The 27,216-nt window shown below is 40.5% G+C and overlaps 1 protein-coding gene across 2 annotated transcripts; it reads right to left on the bottom strand.

Moving 5' to 3' along the window:
- Nucleotides 1–9,372: 9,372 nt before the first annotated feature.
- Nucleotides 9,373–27,190, bottom strand: LOC117894791 (hyphally regulated cell wall protein 3). 2 transcript variants are annotated; one of them, XM_034802061.1, is made up of 6 exons: nucleotides 25,673–27,190; nucleotides 25,339–25,593; nucleotides 10,878–11,093; nucleotides 10,705–10,787; nucleotides 10,520–10,635; nucleotides 9,373–10,450 (listed from the first exon to the last, which is right to left on the bottom strand). In XM_034802061.1, exons 1-6 carry the CDS (start codon nucleotides 26,449–26,451, stop codon nucleotides 10,199–10,201), a joined length of 1,701 nt encoding a protein of 566 aa, XP_034657952.1. In that variant the 5' UTR covers nucleotides 26,452–27,190; the 3' UTR covers nucleotides 9,373–10,198. The 2 variants fall into 2 exon arrangements, with proteins under 2 accessions (XP_034657952.1, XP_034658034.1); XM_034802143.1 differs by lacking the exons at nucleotides 25,339–25,593; nucleotides 25,673–27,190 and adding an exon at nucleotides 18,770–18,898.
- Nucleotides 27,191–27,216: the final 26 nt, after the last annotated feature.

The following is a 27,216-nucleotide window of genomic DNA, read 5'->3' as shown; positions in this document are numbered from 1 at the left end:
TTTTGATTAAATAGTCGCAAGGATGATCGGTTTTTGATCGCAGCTACGTTGCCGCATTGATCAGGTACTCGTGGTAGAGACACATTTGTAGTACATGCTCTCGTGTTTTCTTCCTTTAACCACTTTAACCAGTTTGGTTTTGCAAGGACTTTCTGCAAACGAGCTTGACTGGTTATGCATAGATCGATCATGAAAATATGTAAGATCAGTGTTTATCAATATATTACTCCACAAAGAGTTTTATAATTAAAATATTTGACCATGTTCATACATACATATCACAATATTTATCTTGACTGTCTTTCAATGTCATCGCTTTTAGAACTAAATCATTCCTTAAATCAGATTTCGAACGCTTGGAACATTACTTTCCACTCTTCACATTTTGGAACTGGTTCAGTTCTGACGCTCCTCGCTGTACGTATTTCTGTCCGTTCTGTCTCCGAGACTCATTTGCATGGGGATTCATGCACGAGCCAGATTTCAGCCCACTCCCCTCCATATCGTTCCAATGCGATCCAATCGTTCTTTCCAATCGGATAATCATGATTTCTTGTATGTGGACGCGATTCTGGATTTGGCGAACGCGGATTCTCGTTATTGGAGCATGTCTAGGGCGATGATTGAATTTGGATGGAATAATCATATAAGAGAACTGTTATTGCTGTGTGGCCCCCGTTGCCGTCCTCAGCACTCCCATAAGTCTGATGAGACTGTGAATCATAGATCTGGTTACCTGCTGCTGCTGCTGCTGCTGTCTTTTGTCGACAGTTCTACACCATAAATAATAAGTGGCTAAATCATATTTTATAGCTAACTTAAGGAAATACTCATACAGCTACAGTTCGGCGACTGCAAAATATTCATTCTTCGATTTTTGAATCGAATCCGAGTCCCATTCCAGCCAGACGACAAGACAATCCGGACGAGCGATCCAACTAAATTGACTTGCGATCAGGTTCTCTGTTGTCTTTGACCGGTTATGTATATTTCTCCGAGCCACCAACATAGTACCACCGCCAATCGCACAAGCGCTCCTTTTTATGGCTATTTTCTACAATTTTTTTCAGGGGTTTTTATTAAGTTTTATTTTATATTTCTTCTATTTTTGTCGTTGTATTTGTGTTATAGCCATAGAGATAAATAATCAACGCGAAATTAGCATAGTTTAAATAGAAAGCTAAACACGTTTAGCTTTTACCCAAAAACGTAAAGACGGTTCCACGGCTCCCCGTTGTCTCCCTATTCTCTTGTCTTGCCCCTCTGTCCGGTTGTCTGGTTGTCCCGTCTGTCCATCCCAACGCCTCGTTTTTTCCATCTTTTTAGCTTATATTGAATTTCGTCATGTAGGTACATATGTATATGAAAACCAGATTTACTCAGGGTCCCCGATAACATTGTATCTATTCACTATATCTATGCATCCAGTGAGTATAAGTTAAGGATATTTTCTGAAGGTACACATGTGTGTACGTACACTCAAATTTATGTACATACATTACTATTTACGTATTTAACTTAAGGATATGAAAAAAAGTGTAAAGCTGCAGTTTTCTTGTCAATAAATAGGAACGTTACAGTTTCCCAAACAACAAACATTACCAAGAAAGTTACCAATTGTGTCGACTTCTTCTTTGGGCTGCTTGAGGTCTTGAGAGGTACCTGTGCTACAGAAACTTTGATAAATTAATAAGGCATTGCTAAGAAGCAAATCACAGATAGAACTCACTCAATAACGAACAGAACAGCAAAATAAAGAGAAAACAAGCAGAAAAGCTATAGAAAGATTCATCACTACATACGGTTGAAGCACACCATCAAGATCTTTTGAAACGAAAATAGTTTTGGACAGGATGAATCAAATGAAAAAAGACTTGACTAGTTTTCCAATGCAGATCTCATGTGCAGGTTCCACGTTGACCTCGTCGCTCATTATCGGAAACTCCCACATCCGCTCTGCATCCTCGTACTCGCTAGCTCATCACCGTCTTTCTCCACCTGAACCAGTTCAGTGGGACGTTTACGCTTCTTCACGGCGTACTTCAACGGCACAGCAACAGCTGAAAGGAAAATCGAAGACACATGCTCCACTTCTGGTCACATACAGCGCAGACTGTTCGTCTCCGTCACTCTGCCTTGCCGATAGCTCTCTCACGCTGAGGTGTGGTGTGCACTACGCACTGTATCAGTAAAGTAGCAGGCGCGTGCGCGTCTCTGCGAGGTACAGTTAGACATAAATTCACCAATACTAATTCGTTGATTAAAGAGTTTGAGAGTGTTAGAGTGCTTTGTGTGGTCCAGCGACGCGTGCGTCGCATGCGCAACTTTTTTTGAATACCCTATACTCAAGGAGTATTCGGGTATATACAATTTCTTAAGCGCTATGGAACATCCGGAAGCCAACTTTTCCGCTTCTGGGTCAGAAGAAGAAAACGGTTTCCAATACATTTGGTGGTAAGAGAGAGGGAGAGACGCTGCACTGATCGGCAGCGATACCAATTACGGCGTTTCCGTAAAATTATTTAAAAAATATATTTTATAAGCTAGATCAAAAGCTAACATGGCAATGTGTGCATATATATTCTGACCGATTACCAGGTATTGGAAGAGTCGCGTCCATGTGTCGTGAATCAGAACTTAGCGACTGGTTTTTATTTTTCTATAGGTTGTGTTGTTTTTTCAAACCGATTTGATCACCATCTTCTCGCCGTGGATTCATCCCCTCTGCCTGCTCTGTCCTATACATGTTACCGCACTCGGTAACTGGGGATAGTTTTACCTACACATCTTCCAAATTCAGTATCTAGATACTACATACATAAACATATACCCTTGCAGAAGTGGGTATTGTGAATGTTAGGTGTCATAGTGTTATTTTGGTGTATCAAATTATTGAAAAAAATATCGGACACTTGTTTGTCCCATCGTTTAACCGTGATGCAAGGGTATCAAATACCTCGTCCCCCGAAAGCCAGCATTCCTTTTTGGGTTTTGATTTTGTTAATTAGATCCCATCATAATTTGCACCTGAACGAGAATCGCACTCGCAAATTAGCTCTGGGGGCCATGTGCTGGCTGAGGCAAAACAGTCTAAGCTAAAATTGTATGCCCAAGCTACAATTTTTTTTGTTGGGGTAAACAAAAAAAAGGGAAATTGTTTCTTCAAGAGGAATTTGCATTTGGATTGTTATATGTATATATTTTAAATTCAGAGATCATGAATAATTTCACTTATGGAAACCAAAATGGTGCATGATGGAAAAGCTTATAAATCGTTTCAGGGTGTGAACTTAAAGGCTGAGCATTGATAACAAATAATAACACTACTCGACAAAATCAAACTTTTATTTTCCTCAAGGAACCTAGCCGACTTTTTCTGATAAATTTGGGGAATTTTTTTTAATGAATTATGGTTTTTTTTTCTAAGACATAACTTTGTTTTTAAGAATTTGAAGAAACTGTAATTTTTTGTCAGAGGTAGCGGTCCGATTTTGTAAATAACTTAAGTACCTTATCTTGTTGTAAAGAGCATTGCCATTCTGAAAAGATATTTGATGCAGCTTAAAATTTATTCTGAACACTTAGTTGTTTTTGTTTACCGTGTGGGAAGGCTTTCAAATGCAAAAAGTTTTGATTTCTGTGCGGTATTTTTATACCCGGTACTCGAAGAGTAAATAGGGTATATTGGATTTGTGCGAATAACGGTTGTATGTAACGCACAGAAGGAAACGTTTCTGACCCCATAAAGTATATATGTATATTCTTGATCAGCATCAATAGCCGAGTCTATGTCTGTCTGTCCGTCTGTCCGTCCTGATGAGCGCCTAGTACTCAGAGACTATAAGAGCTAGAGCCACCAAATGTTGCATCCAGACTTCTGTATGCTCACACTGTTACAAGTGTATTTCAAAAATGAGCCACGCCTCCGCAAAAGGGCGAAAACCGCCCAAATCTACAATTTTGAAGATAGCAGAAAACTAAAAACGCCATTCCGTAGGGAATGACCATATCTATCAGAACACCATACGATTGGATACGATTGGATCATTATTATAGCCACAATGAAGAAATTAATTTGCAGTGGCCAAACCCACCCCGTCCCGCAGCATTAACACTCTGCTTCGCGCTGTTTATGGCCTCTGCCCCCGACACGTCTCTGCCTCTGCCTCTGCCGCGACTCTGCCCTGACTCTGCAAAGTGTGTCTCTAGAGGAGGGTGGCGAGCTAAAGGAGCGTGTTGGTGTGAGCAGTGTTGTTGATGTAGATGACAGATGAAGAAAAAATGTAAAATTTGACAAATAACCGCTAAGTTGCAGATGTAGTACTGAGTGCCGGGTATAAAAGTGGTGACGCGTAAGAAGCGTCTCACACGTCCCTTCTCGTTTTAACTAAATTTCGACTTTTTATGTATAGGTGCATTTATTCGTCGTCGTTTAAGGTATTGCTCATCAAAATGTTTGGAGATATGAGTTATGTTAAAATGAGAAGGCCTTAAAAAGCATCTAAAAAAGCCTTAAAAAAATTACCAGTTTTTTTTAATTCTTTAAAAAAAGTTCTGCCATAAAAAAAAAATATCATCATACCATTTCTAAACCCCGTACCTTTCAGAAATAGTTGGTTTAGTTCCTTGAGGGGAAAAAGTGCCTTGTGGTGTAATTATTACTTTTATTAGTTGGGAGACCGAAACTGAATCAAATGTGGTCAAGAAACTTTTCTATAGAACTGTAAACTGCAGGCCGTATACCCAATGAGAAGAAAACAAGTTTGACCATTTACGATGGGTGACTTTCATTAGATAGATGGCCAAAATCCAGTTCCCCTTCTCCATTAATGTGTGGGTGCCATAGGTAGCATCATAATCAGCCCCTACATCATCGAAATCCAAGCCCGAATCTAAATCCGTGTTATATTTTGACCCAAGCTGGCTGATATCGTGATCGAGCCAGCCACAATTTCGCTTACATAGGCGCAACAATTAAAAAATTGACAGCTCCTCGATTGCCAATTAATCTTTAATACAAATCCAAAGTCTACCCTCGAATTTGAATGCGAATGCGAATGAGGCAAACTGAATCAAATGGTCTAAATCATAAGCCAAATCCAGATAAATTGCCATAAGTGTCTTTTGGAATCAAGTTCATAAATTAACTCATATCAATATGGAAAGCTCCCAAAGTTTGGTGATGAACCTGAAATGTTTAGAGGAGGAACTTCTTGCCCGGAGAAAGTTCTGGCTAAGAATATTCTAATATTGAAAGACACTCTTTCTTACACACACACTGTAAACATTCAGTGGGAATCCTATTTTAAAGAATTCATAGAGTGATAACAAAAGCAAATTAAGAAACTTAGCAAGAGCCCATTGAAAATTCATTCAAGATTGGCCTAGGGTTTTTATACCCGGTACTTGAAGAGTAAAAAGGGTAGATTGTATTTGTGCACAAAAGTGGATGTACATATGTACATACATACATATGTAACACATAGAAGGAAACGTTTCCGACCCCATAAAGTATACATATGTATGTATGTATATATTCTTGATCAACATCAAAAGTCGAGTCTATTTCTGTCTGTCTGTGTGTCCATCGGCCCTGAGTTATTCAGTTGCGTCATGAGCAGCGATGTGGAGATCTACAGATTTTTTTTGGCTAATTGAATCGATCGGAGGCGATGGGGTGAAAGGTGCTCCCGCTGCGAATGTTGGTTTTTTTTTCATTTTATATTTGGCCAGTGCGGAAGTAATAAGCGATTTGTTAGCCTTAAACAATTGAAATCAACTATCTACCGATTGCATGGGCTAAAAGCATTCATCCATCAGTCGAGCGTTTGGTAAAGCTGTCGACCTGTTTTATGCCACACAAAATGTGGAAGATGCATTAAACCAGGGCTCGGCACCCATACAATTAACGAGCCTTTTTAGCGCACGCAAAACGGAACATTTCACTATATTGGTATTGGTACGAATCACGTAATACGCGTGTTCGTGAGCGGCAGCGCATTGTCTTATACCCAATAGATAGGGCCGTGCCGAGCCCTGCTGCACTTTGCAGCAGTCTGAACGCAAAGTACAGTTTTTACCATTCTTATTGCGAAAAGGAACATTTTTTGAGATTCTACACACTATTTAAAGTTTGAGCTCCAAAGTTTGTATGCAAGTGCAGGGTTTTCTACACCATCCATCCTAGGAGGCCTTCAGCCATTCGGATGATACAGGGCGAAAAACGGAGGCCGTGAAGTGGGAGGATATCCCCAGCAGAGCCAGGGCAATATAATGGCAATATAAAGGCGAAGTGAACGTGGCGAAGGTCGAGGAGGTGAAGAGCCAGATGCGCCAGATCAACCTCGTCTCCAATGAGGACTACTTTAAAATACTGAAGGAATCAGAGCGAACGGCGGACTATGGTTACTAGCCCATAACAATAGTCACCTGCAAGTCCGACTCCAGGGGCAAATAGAGGAAGGTCCAGCCAGACCCCGAATTTCTGGAAGTCCGTACTGAGCCGGACTGAGTGTCCGCATTGATTCCATCCGTTGGCGAATCATTTATTGGTAGTATGTCGCTAAAGTGAGCAATAGTAATTGTCACTGTAGCTGACCGTGTATCAAAGAATGTAGTACAGAGTATGACTATATTTAAATCATCATTTATGGTAGCTTAGAGTCTAGTAGTAGACCATGGTGCGGGCAATCTGGCGTGGCTTCCTGAAGTAATCATGCAGCAGCTTGGGACACATCAAATGGCGCCGTGGCTCCCAGGAATTGCACTCCTCTGAGAAGTATTTCCACTTGAGGAAGAACTCTGTGCGACCGTCTCGTTTGCGCTGATCTAGGATCATCTCAACCTCATAGATCGGCATATTCCGAAAATCCACTGTTGCCGAGGCAACGGAAAAGGGCCCAAACATCGATTGTATCATTGAGGTAGAGCGCCTAGCTCTCTGGGGCTCTAGTGTATTACGCATGCTGCGGCGATATGAGGCCTTCGGCATTTTTTAAGAGGTATCACGTTGCTTCACTTGATTGATAACTGAACAAATTTATTTGTATTCGCCTCACTCAGAGTTATTAGTTATAATTTTTTTAATTTTATTTCTCTCAAAAGAAAAATGGTGACAGGTTTATGCCTGGTAACAAACTCCTGGTAGAGATACTTGATTTAAAGTTCCAGTGATTTGACATTAGTTTAACAATATATATCCAGTGGGATTTGCCTCACTGACAGTCACTGAAAACTGATCAAATCTATTTTTATACCCAGTACTCGAAGAGTAAATGGGATATGGGATATTGTATTTGTGCACAAAAGTGGATGTATGTAACACACAGTAAACGTTTCCGACCCCATAAAGTATACATATATATTCTTGATCAGCATCAATAGCCGAGTCGATTTACTCTTCGAGTACCGGGTATAAACACTTGGTTTGGTTCTCACCGGAAAAAAAGTGTCGATTAGTGAATTCATCGTGGTTCCCATATTTGGAGCTCCACGCATAACTTCACGCTCCCACTCCCATGTGGAATCGTGATATTACTATGTATGCGCATTCTAGTACAATCATACTTATCTATTTGTACTTGGCTTTAAAATAAAAACAAGAGATTGAAAAAATGGCAAATAGAGTTTCCAAATTATATCGCTGTAAGAATACCTGAGTAATATCCCATTAGTCGGTGTTAGTCAACTCAAACATCCATCGCTAACAATGGATTCTCCAAAGGGCACCGCGCAATCAAAGCTTTCAAGAGCAGTCGGTAGTTCATGTATTTGCTTTAGTTTTTTATTTAGGATTTGTTTTTATACAATAGCTTAACATTTTTGTTGGTTTTCACTTACGTTTTTCTTTCATTTGGAATCGGAAATTTACAATATTAAATATTGATTTTATTGCTGCTGTGGCGGCTCTTCGTGCTGCTCGACCTTTTAGCTTTTCAGAACTTCTTTTGTAATTTACTTTTGGGGTGAAACAATACTATTTCCATATAAATTTATTTATTAATTTAATTTACTTGTATCCAACTCAGCACTTATTAACGCTTAGGCTGTAAGTGTGTGTGTATGTGGGTGTGTGTTGGTAAGGAAGAGTACATTTGTTTGAGTCCGGTCCGTTTCGGTGTTCTTTTGACTGTAATTTACTATTTGGTTTCTGCTCCTGTATAGACGCTTGTACCTCGCTTTGCTTTCGTTACCTGCTTGTTATGTTTCTTTGTTTTGATTAAATACTGTGTTTGTGGCAGGGGGAAATTGAGTGGGACATACATACATATGTAGATGCAAAAGCATGAGTGTTCGGATCTTAGAGGGATCTGAGGACTGAGTATTTTTTTATGTTTACAACTAAGCTGAACAACGGTGGTTCTCTTCCTGGCTTCTTCTGTCGCTCTCTTCTATGGGATTTTGCTTTCTCTCTCTCTCTCATTCCTGATAGGGAGAATTTTATCTCAGTGGCATTCCCGCACACCTCTGCTCTTTCCCACACTCCCTTTATATTGATCTAGATTCTAGAATCTAGATCTCTCATGACGACAGCACCGCTCTTCTAACTGTAGTTGTGTCTTTGATCAGCTGTGGCTTCTATGCTCTGGGCCCGCCACAGTGGGCCACACAAGCTACATATTGTTTAATATGTGGGGCATAGCCTATGTATAAAGTATGTGTAGAGAACTGGTAAAAAATAACTGTATAGTATTGGGATCTCGTGTTCGTTTTGTCATCTGTTGGGGAGCTCAACTTCTCGTCTGCTTTATGCGGCATACATTTCATTTTGTATATAAATATTGCATGTACATATGTACGTATTTATGCTTTTGTGTATAACTGTGTGTGTATAAGTGTATGTATGAGAGTGTGTGTATATTTGTTTTAAGGTATAACATTTAATTTACTCTCCTAAACATCATCATCATCGTCATTATATAAATAAAAATAAATACATTATTCTCTATGTTCGATTTTTTTCTTCTTTTGTTTCGTTTTGTTATTTTTTGTTTTACCCATTATGCACGCAAGCAAAAAGTAATGTATTTGTTCTGTTTTTACTCTTTAAATGTCATCTTGTTTAAAAAGCCGCACTAGATTTTACAATTATAAAACAAATGTCATGCATGTATGTATGTATATATGTATGTGTGCATATGTAAATAGATGTATTTTTTTAGAAATACATATCTGCATCCACATACATATGTACAAATACATTTGTATGTGGGTCGTTAAAATATAAAAAAAATGGAAAAAAAATGTATTTATAGATAATTTAATAGAATTTTAGGACTCTTTTCTTGTCTACAATCAACTGTTAGCATTATGGTCCAGACTAACGAGTATGTATATATGTATATGTATATATACATATAAATAATATATAAGTTTTATAATTAGGTATATATGTTAGATTTACAATTCGTGTTTTCGGTAGCTCTGTTTCAAATTGAAGCGACTGTCCCTCGGGGGTCTGGCGGGGATAATGACTGGCTTAATGTTTTCTAAGAACAGCGATTGCTTAAAGGTTTAAGGACTGCGTTTAGCGACTGATTTCAGGATTTTGGGACAGCAATTGGTTATGGATTGTGGCGAGGCTACACCGACTGCAAGTGGGTAAAGGCGGCCTCTAGGTTGCAGCTCTTTGGTGGTTGTTGTTCTTACTTGTTTCCACTCGTTATTCTAGTGCTTCTGATGGAAGTGATGGCTCTTTTGCCACTCATTATTCTATTGCTTCTGATGCTACTGTTGCTGGTCCATTTTCTTCTCATTGTTTTATTGCTTTTGCTCTTGATGCTTATATATTCCTTTTCCTCTCGCTTAAGCGTAGTTCTTTTTGCCCTCATTCTAGCGTTGCTTCTTGTACTCCCTTGTCCTTGTTCTTGGTTCTCTTTTGTTGTTTCTGCGACTGAACCTCTCGTTATTTCGTTTGATGCTTGTGTGTTCAGTGAGCTTCGATTTGTTGTTTGCTTTACTCTTTCTTTCTTTTCCTTTGCTTTGGTTGATTTTATTTGTATTCCTCTTGGAATTCGTAAAGCAAAGCAAAGCAAAAAATTAACACCAACTCTCGGACTCGGCTTCGGGCTCACATCGAAAACAAACTAACAGAAAAAAACACGATTCTTCCATTCTATATCCCCTCCCCACCCCACCCTGCGCATACTGCCACCCTGCGGTCCCAACAGCCCATGTCGTATGCCAGCGATGTCCATGATTATTGGACAACACAGCAGCCCTTCTTCTTGCCCTTCTTCTCATCGATGACGACATGACTAGCCGACGTTGGTCCCGGCACCACCTGTTTCGACACCTGGCCCAAAGCGGTGACTCCGTTGGTGCTGCTGTTGCTTTGACCCTCGACACGTCCAACGCCGCCACCGCCACCAGCAGTTGCATTGCCCACTGTCGCCAACTTGCTGGCGTGGGAATTTGTACCGTTTTGTGCTGTTGCTTGATTCTGCGAGAGCTGTATAATTACGAGGGAGAGAGTGTGAGAGATATCTGCGATGAGACTTTGACTACGATTAAGACTAACATTGCTTCTGGTCACGCTCTCGCCGACCGCTGTTCCGCCATTACAGTTGTCATCGGCATGCTGTGCGCTTCCATTTCCTATTGTACGATCCTCTGTGGGTGTAATTGGCTTCCCACCTGCATAAACAGAGATATAAACACTATAGTAGCTCAAATGCAAAGAGAGAGACAGAGCTCAGGACTAACCGCGAATCATATTGACGATTTCGTCAGCCTCTCTGGAGAGATCGCCACCTGGACGAAAGGGATTATCCCAGCCAGAATCAGTGCTGCAAACGATTAACAAATTACAAACATGATATTATAAATCAATACATGCGATATATGTATGTATGTACGCATCCTGACTGCTGACGCACCTCTGCTGACGATCATAGGCAGCCCCAAGTCCAATCTGCTGATGCTGCTGCATCGTCGCCGATGTCGTGCTCATTGTGGTTGGGTCGATTGTATAGCTACCGATCGTTAGATCCAGGCCGTCTGAATAGGGCCCCTGGATATACTCCACCGGTGGACAGATCTGTTGCGGCTGACTGCTTTGGTATATGGAAACTCGCACAATTGAACGCTCCGATCTGCAACAAAAAGACAACAAAATCTAATTAAAATTTCAGTACATTAAATAGTTGTACATTCGGCTTTAGCGATCACGGCAAAGATCACGCACCATCGCTTGTGCTTTTAAAATAGTCGAGCAAGTGCGTCACGGCGCCTCAATTTCAATGTCAATTAAATCAAGTAATTTGCCAATTTGGGGTTTTAGCAAAATTTTGGATTCTGATTCAGTTTGAATTGATTGAAAACCTGCAGACGCACGTCCCGATAGCTACGGAGCACTTTCCCTATATGGCCCGCGGGCTATTGACCACCCATAAAGCCCATGGACATGAGATATATGTATATTTAGATACATACATACATACATGTGTGTATTTACATACACATATACATATGTATGCCAATACATCTGCATGTACATATGTACATTTTCTTGGAAAATGAGCTGGAAACCCGTTTTCCGTCTCTATCACGTTCTGCTTGGTTTCATTCGCGATCGGCAATCCTCAGCGTCGTGCATATGTAGATTGATTCAAGTGCATGAATATTTAGAGCTCTCTAGAAGAATTGCTTTATGTATATGCCCGGTTCTCGAAGAGTACTGTATTTGTGCACAAAAGTGGATGTATATAACGCACAGAACCGAACCCGTACCAATAACCTACATATATATATTCTTGATCAGCATCAATAGCCGAGTCTATATCTGTCTGTCTGTCCGTCTGTCCGTCCGTCTTGTTTGTCGGCAAGTTCTCAGAGACTAGAGCAGAAAATCAACAAAATTATATTAAGAGCACCCTTAAATTCCTGAAAATATACATTTTGCAGTGCATTTGCTGAAGTAATGCTTAACTGTCCTTATTATTTTTCACATGACTGCATGTGTGGAGAATGGCAGTTTTAATGCTTAAACGAATTGTAAGCTGTTTAAATGGACATGGAAATCGGGTGAAGTGGCGGAGAGCTTCTCCTGAAAGGAGCTTCAGAGAAATCATTGAATTTTAGGGAAATATTGTCAATAGTTGAGGAAAATGTATCCCAGGGTAGATGCATAAATCACCTTTGCATTAATGTACAATTACAATGCACATACATACTTATTATTTTGACCACCCCTTTTTAATGCTTTTTAGTTATAAATGATCACAGAATACATATTTTAAATAAAAATGATTGTGTTAAAAAGTCGTAAGCGAATTTTATTTTTCATTTGCATTTACCAAAAATGTTTTAGGAGTCATGAAAGAATTTTCATAATCGTGTACCTATTTCTTTGGCCAGAAGTGTAAATACATATGTATGTATTTACATATGTACATATATATATATTTTATAATAAGGATGAACTGATGGAGAAAGAAAACATGAGCAGAATGCATCATCGCATCGCATGGTGTATACATCGTGGTGTATATGTATGTACATATGTAGTATCTACAAGGTGATACTCTTTCCCACTTTTCTTTCCGTAGGACACATACGATATAAATATGTATATATGTATGTTCATATGTACATACATACATATATGTATGTACATACATACATATACAGTTTTTGTTCTTGACAAAAAAATGCAATTACGGTTGCGATTTATATACCCGGTAATCGAAGAGTAAATAAGGTATATTGTATTTGTGCGGAATAACGGATGTACATATGTAACACACAGAAGGAAACGTTTCCGAGCGTTTTATATATTTTTGATCAGCTTCAATAGCCGAGTCGATTTAGACATGTCTGTCTGTCAGTCCGTCCGTCTTGTTGAGCGCCTGGTTCTCAGAGACTATAAAAGTTAGAGCCACCAAATTTTGCATTCAGATGGCTGTATGTTCTCAATGCCCCCTTCCGCCCCCACAAATAAGACACTGCGCAGCTGTTAATTCCAAAATAGGACACTGAACTAAATACTGAATGATAAATATAGATTTAGAATTAATAGTTCAAAAGTGCTAACTAAGAAATTCGTTACTTGTTAATCTTTTTTAAATTTAAATCCATTTTTCAAAAGTGGTGCTATTATAATGTTCGCCTAATTTGACTAGTTTCACTAAGGTCCCTTACAAACATAAAAACCTTTAAAAACAATTTTTTGTGATTTTCCCCAGATTTGTAGGAGTCTTTCCTTTCTAAAGATGCGCTTAAAGTTTCCGTAAAGTTAAAAATGTGAGTTGGGCAACTATGTATGTAGTTGAATATTGCTATATATGTACATATGTATGTAAATATACATTGTATACATTGTCACCCCCATGCATTAATATGTACATGTATTTATGTATGTATGTATGTATCTATAGATGTAAGAATACGCCACACATTCACTTCCCATTTCCTAAGTTTGCGTGTATATAATATATACAATTATACATATGTACATATGTACATATGCAAGTATGTATGTCCATGATATGAAACAAGTTTTATACATACATACGTACATACATATATACATACATTCATATGTTCATTATTTGTGGCGGCTGTTTATTGTTCAAGAACTTTGACCCTACCCTACACACAAGCACAAAAAACCGAGAGAGACCGCACACAAATGACAGTGATGGTCTATATTGTATATTCCATGAGAAGAGGAAACCTGTCAAAGTTATCAAAAGAAACAAAACGATGATACAACACTCAAATAATGCACTTAAACTCCCTTCAACCCCCTTCAGCAACACTACCCTTCATTCACACTATTTATTTTATCTGTTTACATTTCTAAGACGCAATACACTTCATAACATAATGTACTCCTGTTCTTGTTGTTGTTGGAACAACCTATTGAACATGTGAACGATTACGTCATGTGCCGAAATTGATATGCGAAAGCGAAGAGCAACAACAACAACGAGACTATCTTCTACATATGTACAACTGGAACAAGAACAAAAACAAAAACGAGAAGGGACGTGTGAGCCGCTTCTTACGCGTCACAACTTTTATACCCGGCACTCAGTACTACATCTGCAACTTAGCGGTTATTTGTCAAATTTTACATTTTTTCTTCATCTGTCATCTACATCAACAACACTACTCAAGCCAACACGCTCCTTTAGCTCGCCACCCTCCCCTAGACCACTAACCAAATAGTATAATAGATATCCAGCTTTGAAGAAGCAAAACGTCACCGCAAAATGTGCGCCTTGGAGTCCCAGGCCTCTGCCTGGAGTCCCGGCTACAAGTATTAGTGCGTATAGAACACGCAGCAGAAGCCCAAGCTACATGGGTATTAGTGTTTGTAGAGCGCGCAGCTAGAAGCTACATTTGTATAAGTTCGTGTAGCCAATGATTTTGTAGCGCTCCAAACCGGTTTCACACGGACACTGCAAGCAATGTATGTGTTGGTGCGTTGACTTCCTAAACTGTGATGAAACGAAAATTCGTTTTGATGATTTGATTTTGTTTTCGGGGCTTGGCGTATGAACCTGACCTGCCGCAACATGTGCAGAATGAGGGGTGGGGGTTGGTGGCCAGACCCTTGGGGTTGGAAAAATAAATATACCAATAAAAGTTGTTATTGTATTTGAATGCTGTAATTGTTTTAAATGCAGATTTTATACTGCTTTATTCAAAATTGTATGCATATTATGGAAACGCCGTCGCTTCTCGACTTCGTTGCTGCCGTATTATCAACATTGTTACCAAATCCATCTTTTACAGACAAATCATTTTATTTCATTTCATACAACTTTTCAACTGCTGTTTTCGTCGTCGTTTCTGTTCTCGACTTCATGTGCGCTTTTAATTGTTAGCGCTTTGAAACCTTTTCATTTTTCATACCATTTAAAATGAAAACCCTCAAGACTTTATGAAGTAGCTTGCCCCTCAATATCAAAATAAATTTGTTTTGTGTGACCTTTATATGCTTTATATAATTTATGGTGAAAGGGGTAACGGATATTAACATCTGAATATGTATACAAATAATGAATTGCGGCAATCGACTTTGCGATACAAATATTTCCCATTAGAGTATTCAGAGTCACGGTGTGAACAAGCAAGAAGTTTTGACGGAACGGGACATGGAGACATGTTTGATGGCAAGGCGGCTGCCTTGCACATGTACACACACATTAACACTTGCACATTTTCCTCCGTCTCCCATCGGCAAATCGAGATTTGGACAACTGACCTCAAATTTGATGCCCAAGCAAGGCACTAAAATCTGCATAGACCCACCGCGTACTTATTATTTTTTTGTTTTATTTGTGTACATAATTTACATATGTATGTATAATGTACAGACGGACGGACGAAGGAAGGAACAGACGGACGGAAGAACAGACAGACATAGCTTAATCTACTCGGCTATTGATGCTGATCAAGAATGTATATATACAGTATATATATATATAGTATATATATATTCTTCATCTATTACTATTACTACTACAATATATATATATACAATATATATATAAATATATAAACATATATATATGTATATTTATATACAAAATAATAAGTACGCGGTGGGTCTATGCAGGTCAGGTTCATACGCCAAGCCCCGAAAACAAAATCAAATCATCAAAACGAATTTTCGTTTCATCACAGTTTAGGAAGTCAACGCACCAACACATACATTGCTTGCAGTGTCCGTGTGAAACCGGTTTGGAGCGCTACAAAATCATTGGCTACACGAACTTATACAAATGTAGCTTCTAGCTGCGCGCTCTACAAACACTAATACCCATGTAGCTTGGGCTTCTGCTGCGTGTTCTATACGCACTAATACTTGTAGCCGGGACTCCAGGCAGAGGCCTGGGACTCCAAGGCGCACATTTTGCGGTGACGTTTTGCTTCTTCGAAGCTGGATATCTATTATACTATTTGGTTAGTGCCTAGACACACTTTGCAGAGTCAGGGCAGAGTCGCGGCAGAGGCAACGGCAGAGACGTGAGGGGCAGAGGCCATAAACTGCGCGAAGCAGTGTGCTGCTATAAGCTGCGGGACGGGGTGGGTTTGGCCACTGAAAATTAATTTCTTCATTGTGGCTATAATAATTATCCAATCGGATCCCAATTTGGTGATCTGATAGATATGGTCATTCCCTACGGAATGGCGTTTTTAGTTTTCTGTTATCTTAAAAATTGTAGATTTGGGAGGTTTTCGCCTTTTGCGGTGGCGGAAGGCTGGGCCCATTTTTGAAATACCCTGGTTTCAGTGTGAGCATACAGCAGTCTGGTGCCAAAATTTGGTGGCTCTAGCTCTTATAGTCTCTGAGAACTAGCCGACAAACAAGACGGACAGACGGACGGACGGACAGACAGACATGGCTCAATCGACTCGGCTATTGATGCTGATCAAGAATATATATACTTTATGGGGTCGGAAACGTTTCCTTCTGTGCGTTACATACAACCGTTATCCGCACAAATACAATATACCCTATTTACTCTTCGAGTACCGGGTATAATTACAGACCAGCTAGCAGTTACAAGCTGAAACAAGTTTTGCGATCGAAACAAAAAACAAGTGCGGAACGTATGGGATACTCTTTATGCGGAGGACTTCACATATGTACATACATTCAAATGTTCCTGTACATCTAAAGATGTAATGTAAAGAATTTAATTTACACGCCCCAAGCATATCCCAGGCAGAGGGGTGCTGCTGCATGCCGCTGCAATCAATCAATACTAATTAACCCACTTAAATATGTATTATTATGTATGTATATGTTTATGTATGTATGTATGTATGTACATACATATATGCAGAAACATATTCTGGAAATCTTGGAAACTACACACATTATTTTATTTCTTTGCGAACTGTTCAGCCATGACTTTACTATCTTCCTGTTATCGCATATGATACATAAGACTCCTTTCACAAAATATTCCCATGTAATCCAAGAGTATTGGGTACCAAATCAATTGTTGTTGGTTTTGAGAAGAGCAAGGATTGTTGAATCGAAGTACAAGAGATGTTGGTGGCCAGGCGGATGGCTGCGGCGGTTACGGGGCAAGCGGATTTTGCGCCAACTCGTAAACTTAATTCTCGAGTGCTCCAAACAAATTTAACAACTAAAAGAACCTAAAAAAAACTTGTTGCCTATCAGAAGAAGTGGGAAGTGAGCAAAGCAGAAGATGAGGATGTAAAGGGGAAGAAGCAGAAGGCAGCACGATGAGCGCATTCAAAAATGTACCGCCATCGCTCTCCTCCTCTCCCACCCGCCACTCCAACCGAATCAATAGCGACGCCAGCAGAGCAGAGGATTTTCAATTCGTTTTGGGCACACACACAGGGAGGGGGAGACAGAGAGAGGAAATCGACGTCACAGCTGACAAAAGCTTAAATAAGAGCGCGACAGGGACGGCAGAGAGTTGAAACAAAGTACATATGCGACTCTCTTCTCTCAAGCCCCACCCGCGCAAACGTACCAAAACAAACACAACCAATACTCAAATAATTTGTGTTTTTTTTTGCTCTTGAAAATTGAAATTGAAAATGGAATAAACAGCAGGAATGCTTCTCTCAGAAACTGCACTGTGTCGATGATTTGTAGTAATGTGTAAATACTCAGTTTTATTCAGTGTGTAGGGTATGTATGTACATATGTACATATATTCCTGATTCTCGAAAACAGTCGAACAGTCGAAAATCACTTGGATTTCCATATATGTACATATGTATGTATTAACGAAATGAGAAACGTAAAAAACAAATCAGGTTTTTTTACGAAAAGCTTTTATGGTTCTGAAACCAAAATGATGTTTAACATGACCATAGAAACAAGGGGTATGCGCAGCTTCGGAGCTTATATTCCTCTCATATTGTTGGGGGGATTGTGGGTTAAAGGGGAATGGCACTTCATTTTATAATTTCAAAATATATATACACAAAAAACACACACAGAAATATTTGTGTATTGTATAATATATAAATAACAAAACGCCGCAGCGGCTAAAACTAATTTATGTACATATATGTACATACATATGTATATGTACATGGCGCGGTTTTAGCACAGACACTGGCACAGTAGGACAAGCGAGCAGTGTGTTTTAATTGCGCTTAACAGTGTGCCCCAGGGGAGGGGCGGCGGCTCTCTCTCGCTATAGTTACCGCTATCTACCTCTCCCTCGCTCTGTGTGTATTTTTTGCGATGAACTCACTTTGAGTATCCATCCAACTGTTGTGTGGAGGGGAACCAACAATTATACAAGGACAGACGCTACGTCTGTGTCCGTCCGTGGGTTTTTTAGTCTGTTTTTGCACGAATTACTCTCAATATGTTAAATTTTTCATGCTTTTTAAATAATTTTTTCATTTTCGATAATTTGTATTTGATTTTGGAATTAACCAACACTGCGGCATACTGCTTCGGCTTATGATGAGGGGCACCAGGGAAGGAACACCACCGACACCGACACCACCACCACCCAATCCACCAACCACTTGCATTTGCGTGTGTGCCTCTCTCTCTTTCAACCTCAACCCCCGACACTCCCTACACACTCACTCAATGCTTAGACTCTCTTCGCACTCTACCTCAGCAAACACTCTCTAAAACTCTTCTACTTCCCTTCCCCCACACCCTCCCTATCAACAAACAGTTGTGAGAGTGTGTGTGTGCTTTACTCTCTTTGGCACGCACGATTGGTTTTCAAGCAGAAATGGCAAGACAACCTATCTATAATTTTTATAATGCTGCACTTGCTATAAACCAATTTTCACGCACTTGACAGGTGAGGGGATGCTCCAAGCTGCTCCTCCAATTGGGTGGGATAAGGAACGATCACGGCACGGCACAAAATTCTACGCGCGTTTTCCTCACAAAAAAAAAAACAGCTCGTAGAGGAAGGGAATTCACGCACACGAGTTTTGTTGTTGGCTGCTACTTTGCTTTGCTGCTGGTGCTGGGCTGCGACTAAGCGGAATGCCTGCCTGTTTGGCGATGCTTGCTGCTAAAAAGTAAAAGATACAAAACACACATACACATACACGCGAGCGTGAGCGCATGAATGTTTGCAGTAGCGCGAATGAGCAGCAAACAGAGAGTGTTCAGAGACCTCTCACATGGTAAATTGACATTAAGGAATGGCAGTCGCACTCCGTAGAGTACATGCTAGTTTTTTTTTTTTTATATTTCGCGACGTTTCTGTTGAGAATTGTTTGGAAGGTTATGTTGCTAACGCCTGATAGTGCGACCCTGCACAGCGATAAGGAATACTTCAACAGTTTTTTCAGACCCTTTCACAATAAGTTTTCAGATGGAGCTACTACATATGAGACTACATGCACGGAAATGCATATTGATAGAGCAGCTCCTTAGAAAATCCTCACCTTGTATAAATATACCTTCGTGTGAGGTAGAGCACGCGTTTCGCTCTCCCTCTAATTTCACTTGATGTTAAACAGCGTTGCCACCATGTTCATGGAATTAAGGTGGCGCGTAGTTAAATTTTCTTGAATTCGGATTTGCGCCTGTAAAAACAAAACTTTTTGATATCTTCAGAGCTTTCTGACATACAATTTTACTTTTCCGCAAGGCTGGACGTTACGACTTCCGGAAATTTCTTGGCACCAAAAGAGTATACATAAGGTTCATACATTAAATGTGCATACGAGTATTTAATGCCGTCTATTTTAAGAAAAGAAAAACATTTCCAAAATATTTCTGCATGGGGATCGCCACGAAAACGGCGCGCAAAAAGTTCTGGGGTTCGGACAAACAAAAACAAACACTAACACCCGGCAGCCGGTAATTTCTTTCTTGGCAGATTCAGTGTTAGCGGCTACATCACAAAGACTGCCGGTAAAGCGAAAACCAGAAATCATTTGTGTCGTCTTGTTCTAACTGTACGAAACAAAGCAACAACATCGCACATTTCATGTAATAAAGTAAACCGAAAAATAAAAAGGAAAGGAAGTATGTTCACATATGTACATATGTACAGAAATATGTAGATACGCCAGCCGACGTTTTAATACCCTCGTAATACGTCTATTTTTATGGCTTTCTGGCTGTATGATTTGGTGGTTTCACTTTTATATATTGCGATTGGGGGAGAAGTCTGTGCAGGATTGAACTGAAGCATAAATGTTTTAAATATTCATACCTTCTGCAAGGGTATAATAAGTGAACAAGAGCTGTATTCACCACATCTGGCAACGTCGTTAAGCCTACAAACATGACATCACTTTTTTGCGCACTCTAAGTAACTGTAGAAAGACGAAGGGAGTGAAAGGCAGTTAAAGAGAGCACAGCTGTCTCTCTTGCTGCTAGCGTGAGTAAGCTCTCTTTCTCTCTACATCTCTCTCACGCTGTTATACACAGCAGCAACAAACCGATAATAATAACAAAAAAGAATACAAAATTAAAAAAAACAGAAAAGAAGAACATAAACACGTAACCTCATAAAGGTATGTTGCGGGTGAATGCGTGGAGGGGGAAGCTGGTTGAAAGATGAAAATAGATACAAATGGAGAAGAGGACATCCATATGCACATACATATGTACATATCTATGTATGGCTAAGGGGGAATACTGTCAGTTGATTAACAGGGCCACTAGCTGTGAGAGAGGGCTGCCCCGCGGCTACTGTCGCATATTGGGGTCGGCAGGCACTGACTGATGCTTTAAGTTTGTGTCCCGCGTGAGCGGACCCCTCCCCCACATTCTATTGTTCACAAAACTATTTGAAACGCTTAAATACACACATGCACTCCAAAAAATATGCTTCACACGTAAACAGGTTATAGGGCGCGGGCACAATGGCACAAAATAATGCTTCCAACTTAGATCTGACATCACACATGACCCAAGCCATATATTTATAGCACTTACTACTGCCGCTTAATACCCTCACTCCCCTTTACTTGTGATTTTTTTAAATTTAGGCATTAAATGTATTTGAGATTATTTTTGAGTGTTATAAAGCGTGATAAGTAGTCGTATATACGTCTACAACATCACTGATAAGAGTCGAAGATCGATGGCGAAGAAAAAACACTATGCGAAAATAAAACGAGAAGGGACGTGTGAGACGCGTCTTACGCGTCACAACTTTTATACCCGGCATTCAGTACTACATCTGCACCTTAGCGGTTATTTGTCAAATTTTACATTTTTTCTTCATCTGTCATCTATGTATGTACATCAACAACACTCACGCCAACGCGCTCCTTTAGCTCGCCACCCTCCCCTAGAGCAACACACTGCAGAGTCAGGGCAGAGACGCGGCAGAGGCAGAGGCCTCTGGCGGAATGGCGTTTTTAGTTCCTTTTATCTTCAAAAATGTAGATTTGGGAAATTGGGGGGGGGGCTCATTTTTTAAATACACTTGTAACAGTGTGAGCATACAGAAGTCTGGATGCCAAATTTGGTGGCTCTAGCTTTTATAGTCTCTTAGATCCAGGCGCTCAACAAGACGGACGGACAGACAGACATGGCTCTGTCGACTCGGCTATTGATGCTGATCAAGAATATATATACTTTATGGGGTCGGAAACGTTTCCTTCTATGCGTTACATACAACCGTTATTCGCACAAATACAATATACCCTATTTACTCTTCGAGTACCGGGTATAATGACATGGGGTCGTGGGATAGAAACTTCATTGAAGGTACATTAAACAATTTTAAGATGCCGGAAAATCCAAAGAGATGAAGTCTTTAGCCATTAGCATTTGTAGTTTTGAAGCCCTGGATTATGTTCCGTATATTTATTCAATCCCACTGTAATTATAATGACAGCTGCAAAAACAATGCAAGAAGCAGCGCAGAACACCGGGCAGACACGCAGCAATGCACTGCTGGCCAGAGGCACAATTACTATCAGCATTACAAAAGAGTGACAATGGGCGATGTGGTGGCTGTTGTCGCTACTTCTGCTTCGGCTGTGGCTAGCACTGACGATGGGAGGAGCACATTCATATACATACATTGTACATAAGTACTTGTAGATGATGATGATGATGGGCTCTATGCATGTCAAGAGTGCCCAGCTCGGTCGTCCGTGGGTACCGGAAAATCAATTGACGGACAGTTCGTGATGTACTTTGTATGTATGTACATACATACATATGTAGACAGATGCAAGGCCCCTGCGACAGAGATGTGGTATGTGTCCCATGTACATACATATGCACATATGTATGTATGTACATATATGAACATGTCCAACGGGGTGTTCGAATTTCTATCGCTCACTTGAAAGACATACCAAAAACAGAATCATGTTAGGAAAGGCGTGGCCATGAAAGGCGTACGGGGAATAGTACGAGTCCGAGGCCAGTTATTGATGCAGCCTCCGTCCATCGGCATCACCTCACCACACAATCATCAATTTTAAAAGCGACAGTACTAATACATTTTACAGTTACTACCAGTGATGTACATACATAAGTATGTATGTATGGATGTACATATGTACATAATAATGTCCATTACGAATTCCGAATGGGGCGCAGGGGTATGTTGGATTCAGTCAAAGTACATATGTAAGTACTACCGAGATATTTCAAGGAGAATCATTGGTTTGGCAGTAGTCGGATTCCAATATATGTATGTACATTAGTATGTACATATGTACATAGGTCAATCTACTTGTGCATTTATGTATGTATGTATGTATGTACATATATCAGGGCTCGGCACGTACACATTTATGCGCCGTTTTTGTGCATGTGTGCCAAGGTGTTGTCTTCGCAAAACGAAACATAACAATACATTGGTATTGTTGCGAGTCACTGTAATACGCGTGCACGTGAGCGGCAGTCTTTTCCTATGCACAATAGAAGGCCTGATGTATAAATGTGCGAACATATGTATATATGTATGTATGTACATGTGTATAATCATCTCGATCGGAACATTATTAGATTCTAAAAAACGAGTAGTCACTCCAAAGAATGTTCCAACTTAATTAGGTTATTGGGAAATGTATTATATCGAATAGTAGTTCTTTCTTTCTCCTCATCTGGTCTCTGTGGCTGACTAACTGTAAGAATGAAAGTTATACAACAGGTGACTGCCCTCTAAGCTTCAAAGCTGGATGACATCACGCTCGACGCGACCAGCGAATTAAAGCTCTCAAAAAGCAGACGTACAGAACTACATACATATGTATGTATGTACATACATATGCGTGGTGTGCTGAATAAGCTTGTCTGTTGTCCGTCAACAAAAAAGTTATAGTATTGTATTTGACTCTAGCCAAAAAACAGTTTGATTGGATTCTAATTTTAAAAATAACAATATCTTGTCCAAAAAACATACGTAGTGTAAATATAACTTATAGTTTCAAAGTAGAGAGAGAGAGACAGAGAGAGAGAGCGACCGAAATGGGAACCAGAAGTCACTTTGTGTGCAATCGATAGGTGCGTTAGCTATCGCTTCTAATTGAGGATGGCAATCGATAGACCCCCTCAAATGGCGTGATGAAGTGTTTTCTACTCCATAAAGGAACGAGGACCTGCGGAGGGTGTGGGAGCCGCTGCCGCGCCCATAGAAGCGAAGGCAGATACACAAATGCAGCCGAAAAAGATGTGGGTCAACCACCAACCACCAATTGAAGTTTGACCCACATTACATTGCTTTAAAATGCACGTACACACACGCACGTAAAATAATAATTAAATGGAGAGAGAGAGAGAAAGAGTGAAAGGTAGAAGGCGACAGAACGTCATTATGTAATAAAGCAGCACAGCTTGACGGTATTCCAGTAGCTAGTCCCCAATTCAACAACTTATTAAAATGTCCCGTCGAAATCGGCTGCAGCGCCGGCGCATTAAAAACTTAAATTGGAGTTTTATCGCGAGCGTCGGAAGTGGTGGAAGAATACAAAAGGAACACGAAGAAAGTGTACCGAAGCTAAAAATACCTCTTAGCATGTTTTGTAAATATGTATGTATGTACATATATTAAAATATATTTTAAAATTTATGCACAAAATTAGATTTTTTCGATCCGACTTAAGTCCACTTGCAATAATACAACTTTCACTGGTTTCAACTTAAGAGTGCCACAAGCAACGAATGGAAAAAATATTTTCAGAAACACCATAGCTTTTCTCTCATGTACATACATATGTACATACAAAAACGGTAACATAAGAACGATAGAACCCAAACAAACAGATGTAAGCTTCTTTCAATTGAAATGATGAGAACACATATAGAGCGGGAGAGATAGTGGGAGTGGTAACCACAGCGCCTGTCATGTGTGCATGTATAAACTCTATAAACGGAACTTGCAGTCCAGCGTAATTATCGATTTACAAACTATTTTGTGTGTGTTTAAGCCAGGAAGCGCCTAGAGAAAGGGGTACAGAGTTCATTGCATGATTTCTGGGTGAAATGGATGCTCTTTTGCATGGAATAAGGGGTAGAAGAGGGGAAAGCTATCAGCAGCTTAGTTATTGGCCCGAAAAACCTTAAAAAAATTAAAGAATGTGGAGTACACAAAACCCGAGCGAAAGAAAAGTGAAAGCTGCCAAAAGGCATTAGACGGATGGTTTAATGAGGTAAAAGTAGGCTCTAATTCAGGGCACATAAAACCATAGAAAAACTGACACCATGGGAAAGGGGAAGCGAAATTCATTAGCCGGAATGTCTACTGTTGATACTCCTACTCAGATAAGGTAAAAACGGTTGTACGTATGTACATACATACATATGTACATACATATGTATTTTTTTCTCATTATTTTTTTAGTACTAAAGCCAAAAATACTCGGGGAGTTGGGGGCGCAACCCTCCAAAACGTTATTTTTTTGGATTTGTTAATTTTTTTAGGGAAACAGAGAAATTATCGCTCAAAAAAATAAAACTCAAAATGAAATCATTATTTTTGAGTTTTACTTTTTTTACTCAAACATAATTATTATTTATACTTATTAATAATAATTAATATATGTAAAAAATTATTAGCAATAATGATTATGCTAAAAAGTGAAACAAAATTTGTACTGTTTGATTTTTAAAATATAGCTTATACGGTCGCTGAAAATTATACATATTCCATGATTATACATATTTACATACATATGTACAAACATACATACATATATCTTTAAAATTGTGCCTACCCAAAGCGTTACATTTGGACTTATCGTTAATACAAGTGGAGATCAATGCGTTCCTAAGGAGATAATCCCTGTTTATCCTGAAGAAGGGATGAATCTACAGTAAAAACAATCTATACAGCTACGCTGACAGCTCTTCAGAGGTTATCTTCTTTTTATAACTACTAAAATGCCTTTACATATCCCTCTTCAAGTCTTCACAACTCCAAAGATACTTACTCTTCTTGAACCTCAATACCGCTGTCGTCCATATTCAGTTTTGTATAGTCACCGTGTCCGGCTGGCGGAAGGTACTGCGACTGCGGATGCAACTGAGACGGCTGCTGAGGCTGACCCGCGGCCACAGCAACGCCTTCTGTCGCAGAGGTCGCCGCTTCAAAGCCAAAGGTCGCCTCCACGTGCTCCGACAGCGGCGTGGGCGTCTCAAAAACCAATGTCTCCACCATGGATCCCTTGGAGGAGCCAAAGGAAACTCTGTAGTGATAGAAAGAGATTGCAGTAGAGGAGCAGAGAGAGGTGTTAACATTGCCAGTCACTGGAGAAAGTAACGTACCGTTTGAGGCCGACGCTTTTGGATCCCAATTTGCTCAGTTTTCCGGGTTTCTTTGGGTTGCCTGTGGCGGTAGCGAAGGCGGAGGTTGCAGGCGGGCGTGGAAATCTATCGCTGAGATCGCTGGACAAATCATCGGCAGCGCCAGCGTCACAGTCTGCAGATATCGTATTGTTCTCGTTGTTGTTGTTGCTACTGACATTGGCGCTAGCGCTGCAGCTATTACCGCTGCTCGCACTGGCCTCGATTCTTGCATTGTTGTTGTTAATGTTCTGCCGCTGATGGTGTTGCTGCTGGGACGGATGTGTCGACGTCGTGGTTGTTGTATGAACAAGAGGCAGCGTTGTGGGCGGAGAAGGAGCAGGAGCACCAACATCATTCTTTGGTGTCTCGCTCAGCAGCATCGTTCGCTCGTCGCAGGCATCCATTGAGCTAGAGGCGGCAGAGAGAGCGGCACTGTTTGACGTCGACGCGAGCATTGCGGTTGCGGATGACGTAGAGGCGCCTTCAACGAGATTTGGTTTCCGTTGGGGATTCAGCATAGGAGCAGAATAGTCATTTCGTGCTGTTGTTAGTGCCGTGGACGCGGATGTTAAACGTTGTCTGGGATTGGCTTTCGGTGGCGGTGGCGGCGGCGGCTGTCTGGGTCTGGCGAGGGCCAGCATATGTGCGTGAGGAGTCGAATGCACCCGTTCCCTCACGCACGCACGCCCTGCAGTTTCTCTCAGGCTCCCGCCGATCTTAAGCGATGCGCCGCAAGTCTCTGGATTTTCCGCTCTCATACAGCGGCACTGATTTGTGCGTATCGTCTCTCACGCTCCCCCGTCCCCACGCATTCACGAGCCCTTCTGGCCTTTTCGCCGCACTTTTCGTGTACAGTGCGGTCGTTGCAGTAGTCCAGTCTCCGTGTGACCCTCTTTCACGTACGCACATACACGGCTGACTATAACGGCACACAGTGGTAGGCAAGTTAATTTTTGCGAAGGGCAAAGCGGGATTGGTACAATGCTGGCAGAGCTTTTGAGTTTTGAGTGCTTCAATTCTTGCCGCTTGATTGAATCTAAACCGGACACAACGGCCACAGACAGAACAGCGACTAATGGTTGCGGCGACTGATGACGACAATTCCTGCATACGAATTGTCTTGCCTTTTTGTTTCACCTTTTCTTCTTTCACATAAAACACAGATATGCACACACACAGCACACGAGCACAATTTCAGCAACAAAAAAACAGAATATTAACACATGAACACCACCAGAAAGAGGGACGATGGGGGGAAACAAAAACAGCGGCAACAGCGACCGCAGCAGCAGAAGCAACGGCGGCAGAGGTGAAGGAGGACGAGGACAACGCGATTGCACTGCAATATGTCTGACGTTGCATTAACACGTTTCTTGGCTCTAACAAGTTTATAAATAAATTTTCATTTAATAAATTCGTTTTGCTGCTCTCTTGTCTCTTGCCATTACAATAATTTCGTGTGTATTTTTTGTGTATTTTCTTGCGCTTCCAATTTCTGCTGCTCTGCTGCGAAACCAGTGTGA

Source organism: Drosophila subobscura, chromosome A (genome assembly GCF_008121235.1).
Source record: "Drosophila subobscura isolate 14011-0131.10 chromosome A, UCBerk_Dsub_1.0, whole genome shotgun sequence".
NCBI classification, from domain to species: Eukaryota; Metazoa; Arthropoda; class Insecta; order Diptera; family Drosophilidae; genus Drosophila; species Drosophila subobscura.
This window is presented reverse-complemented; position numbering and strand designations above follow the sequence as displayed.

Excerpts from the sequence above, each read along its gene's own strand:
- LOC117894791 (XM_034802061.1), bottom strand. The coding sequence starts at position 26,451 with ATGAGAGCGGAAAATCCAGAGACTTGCGGCGCATCGCTTAAGATCGGC. Across the intron at positions 25,594-25,672 it reads AAAAGCGTCGGCCTCAAACG|AGTTTCCTTTGGCTCCTCCA; the intron begins GTACGTTACTTT and ends CTATCACTACAG. Across the intron at positions 10,788-10,877 it reads GCCTATGATCGTCAGCAGAG|CACTGATTCTGGCTGGGATA; the intron begins GTGCGTCAGCAG and ends AATCGTTTGCAG.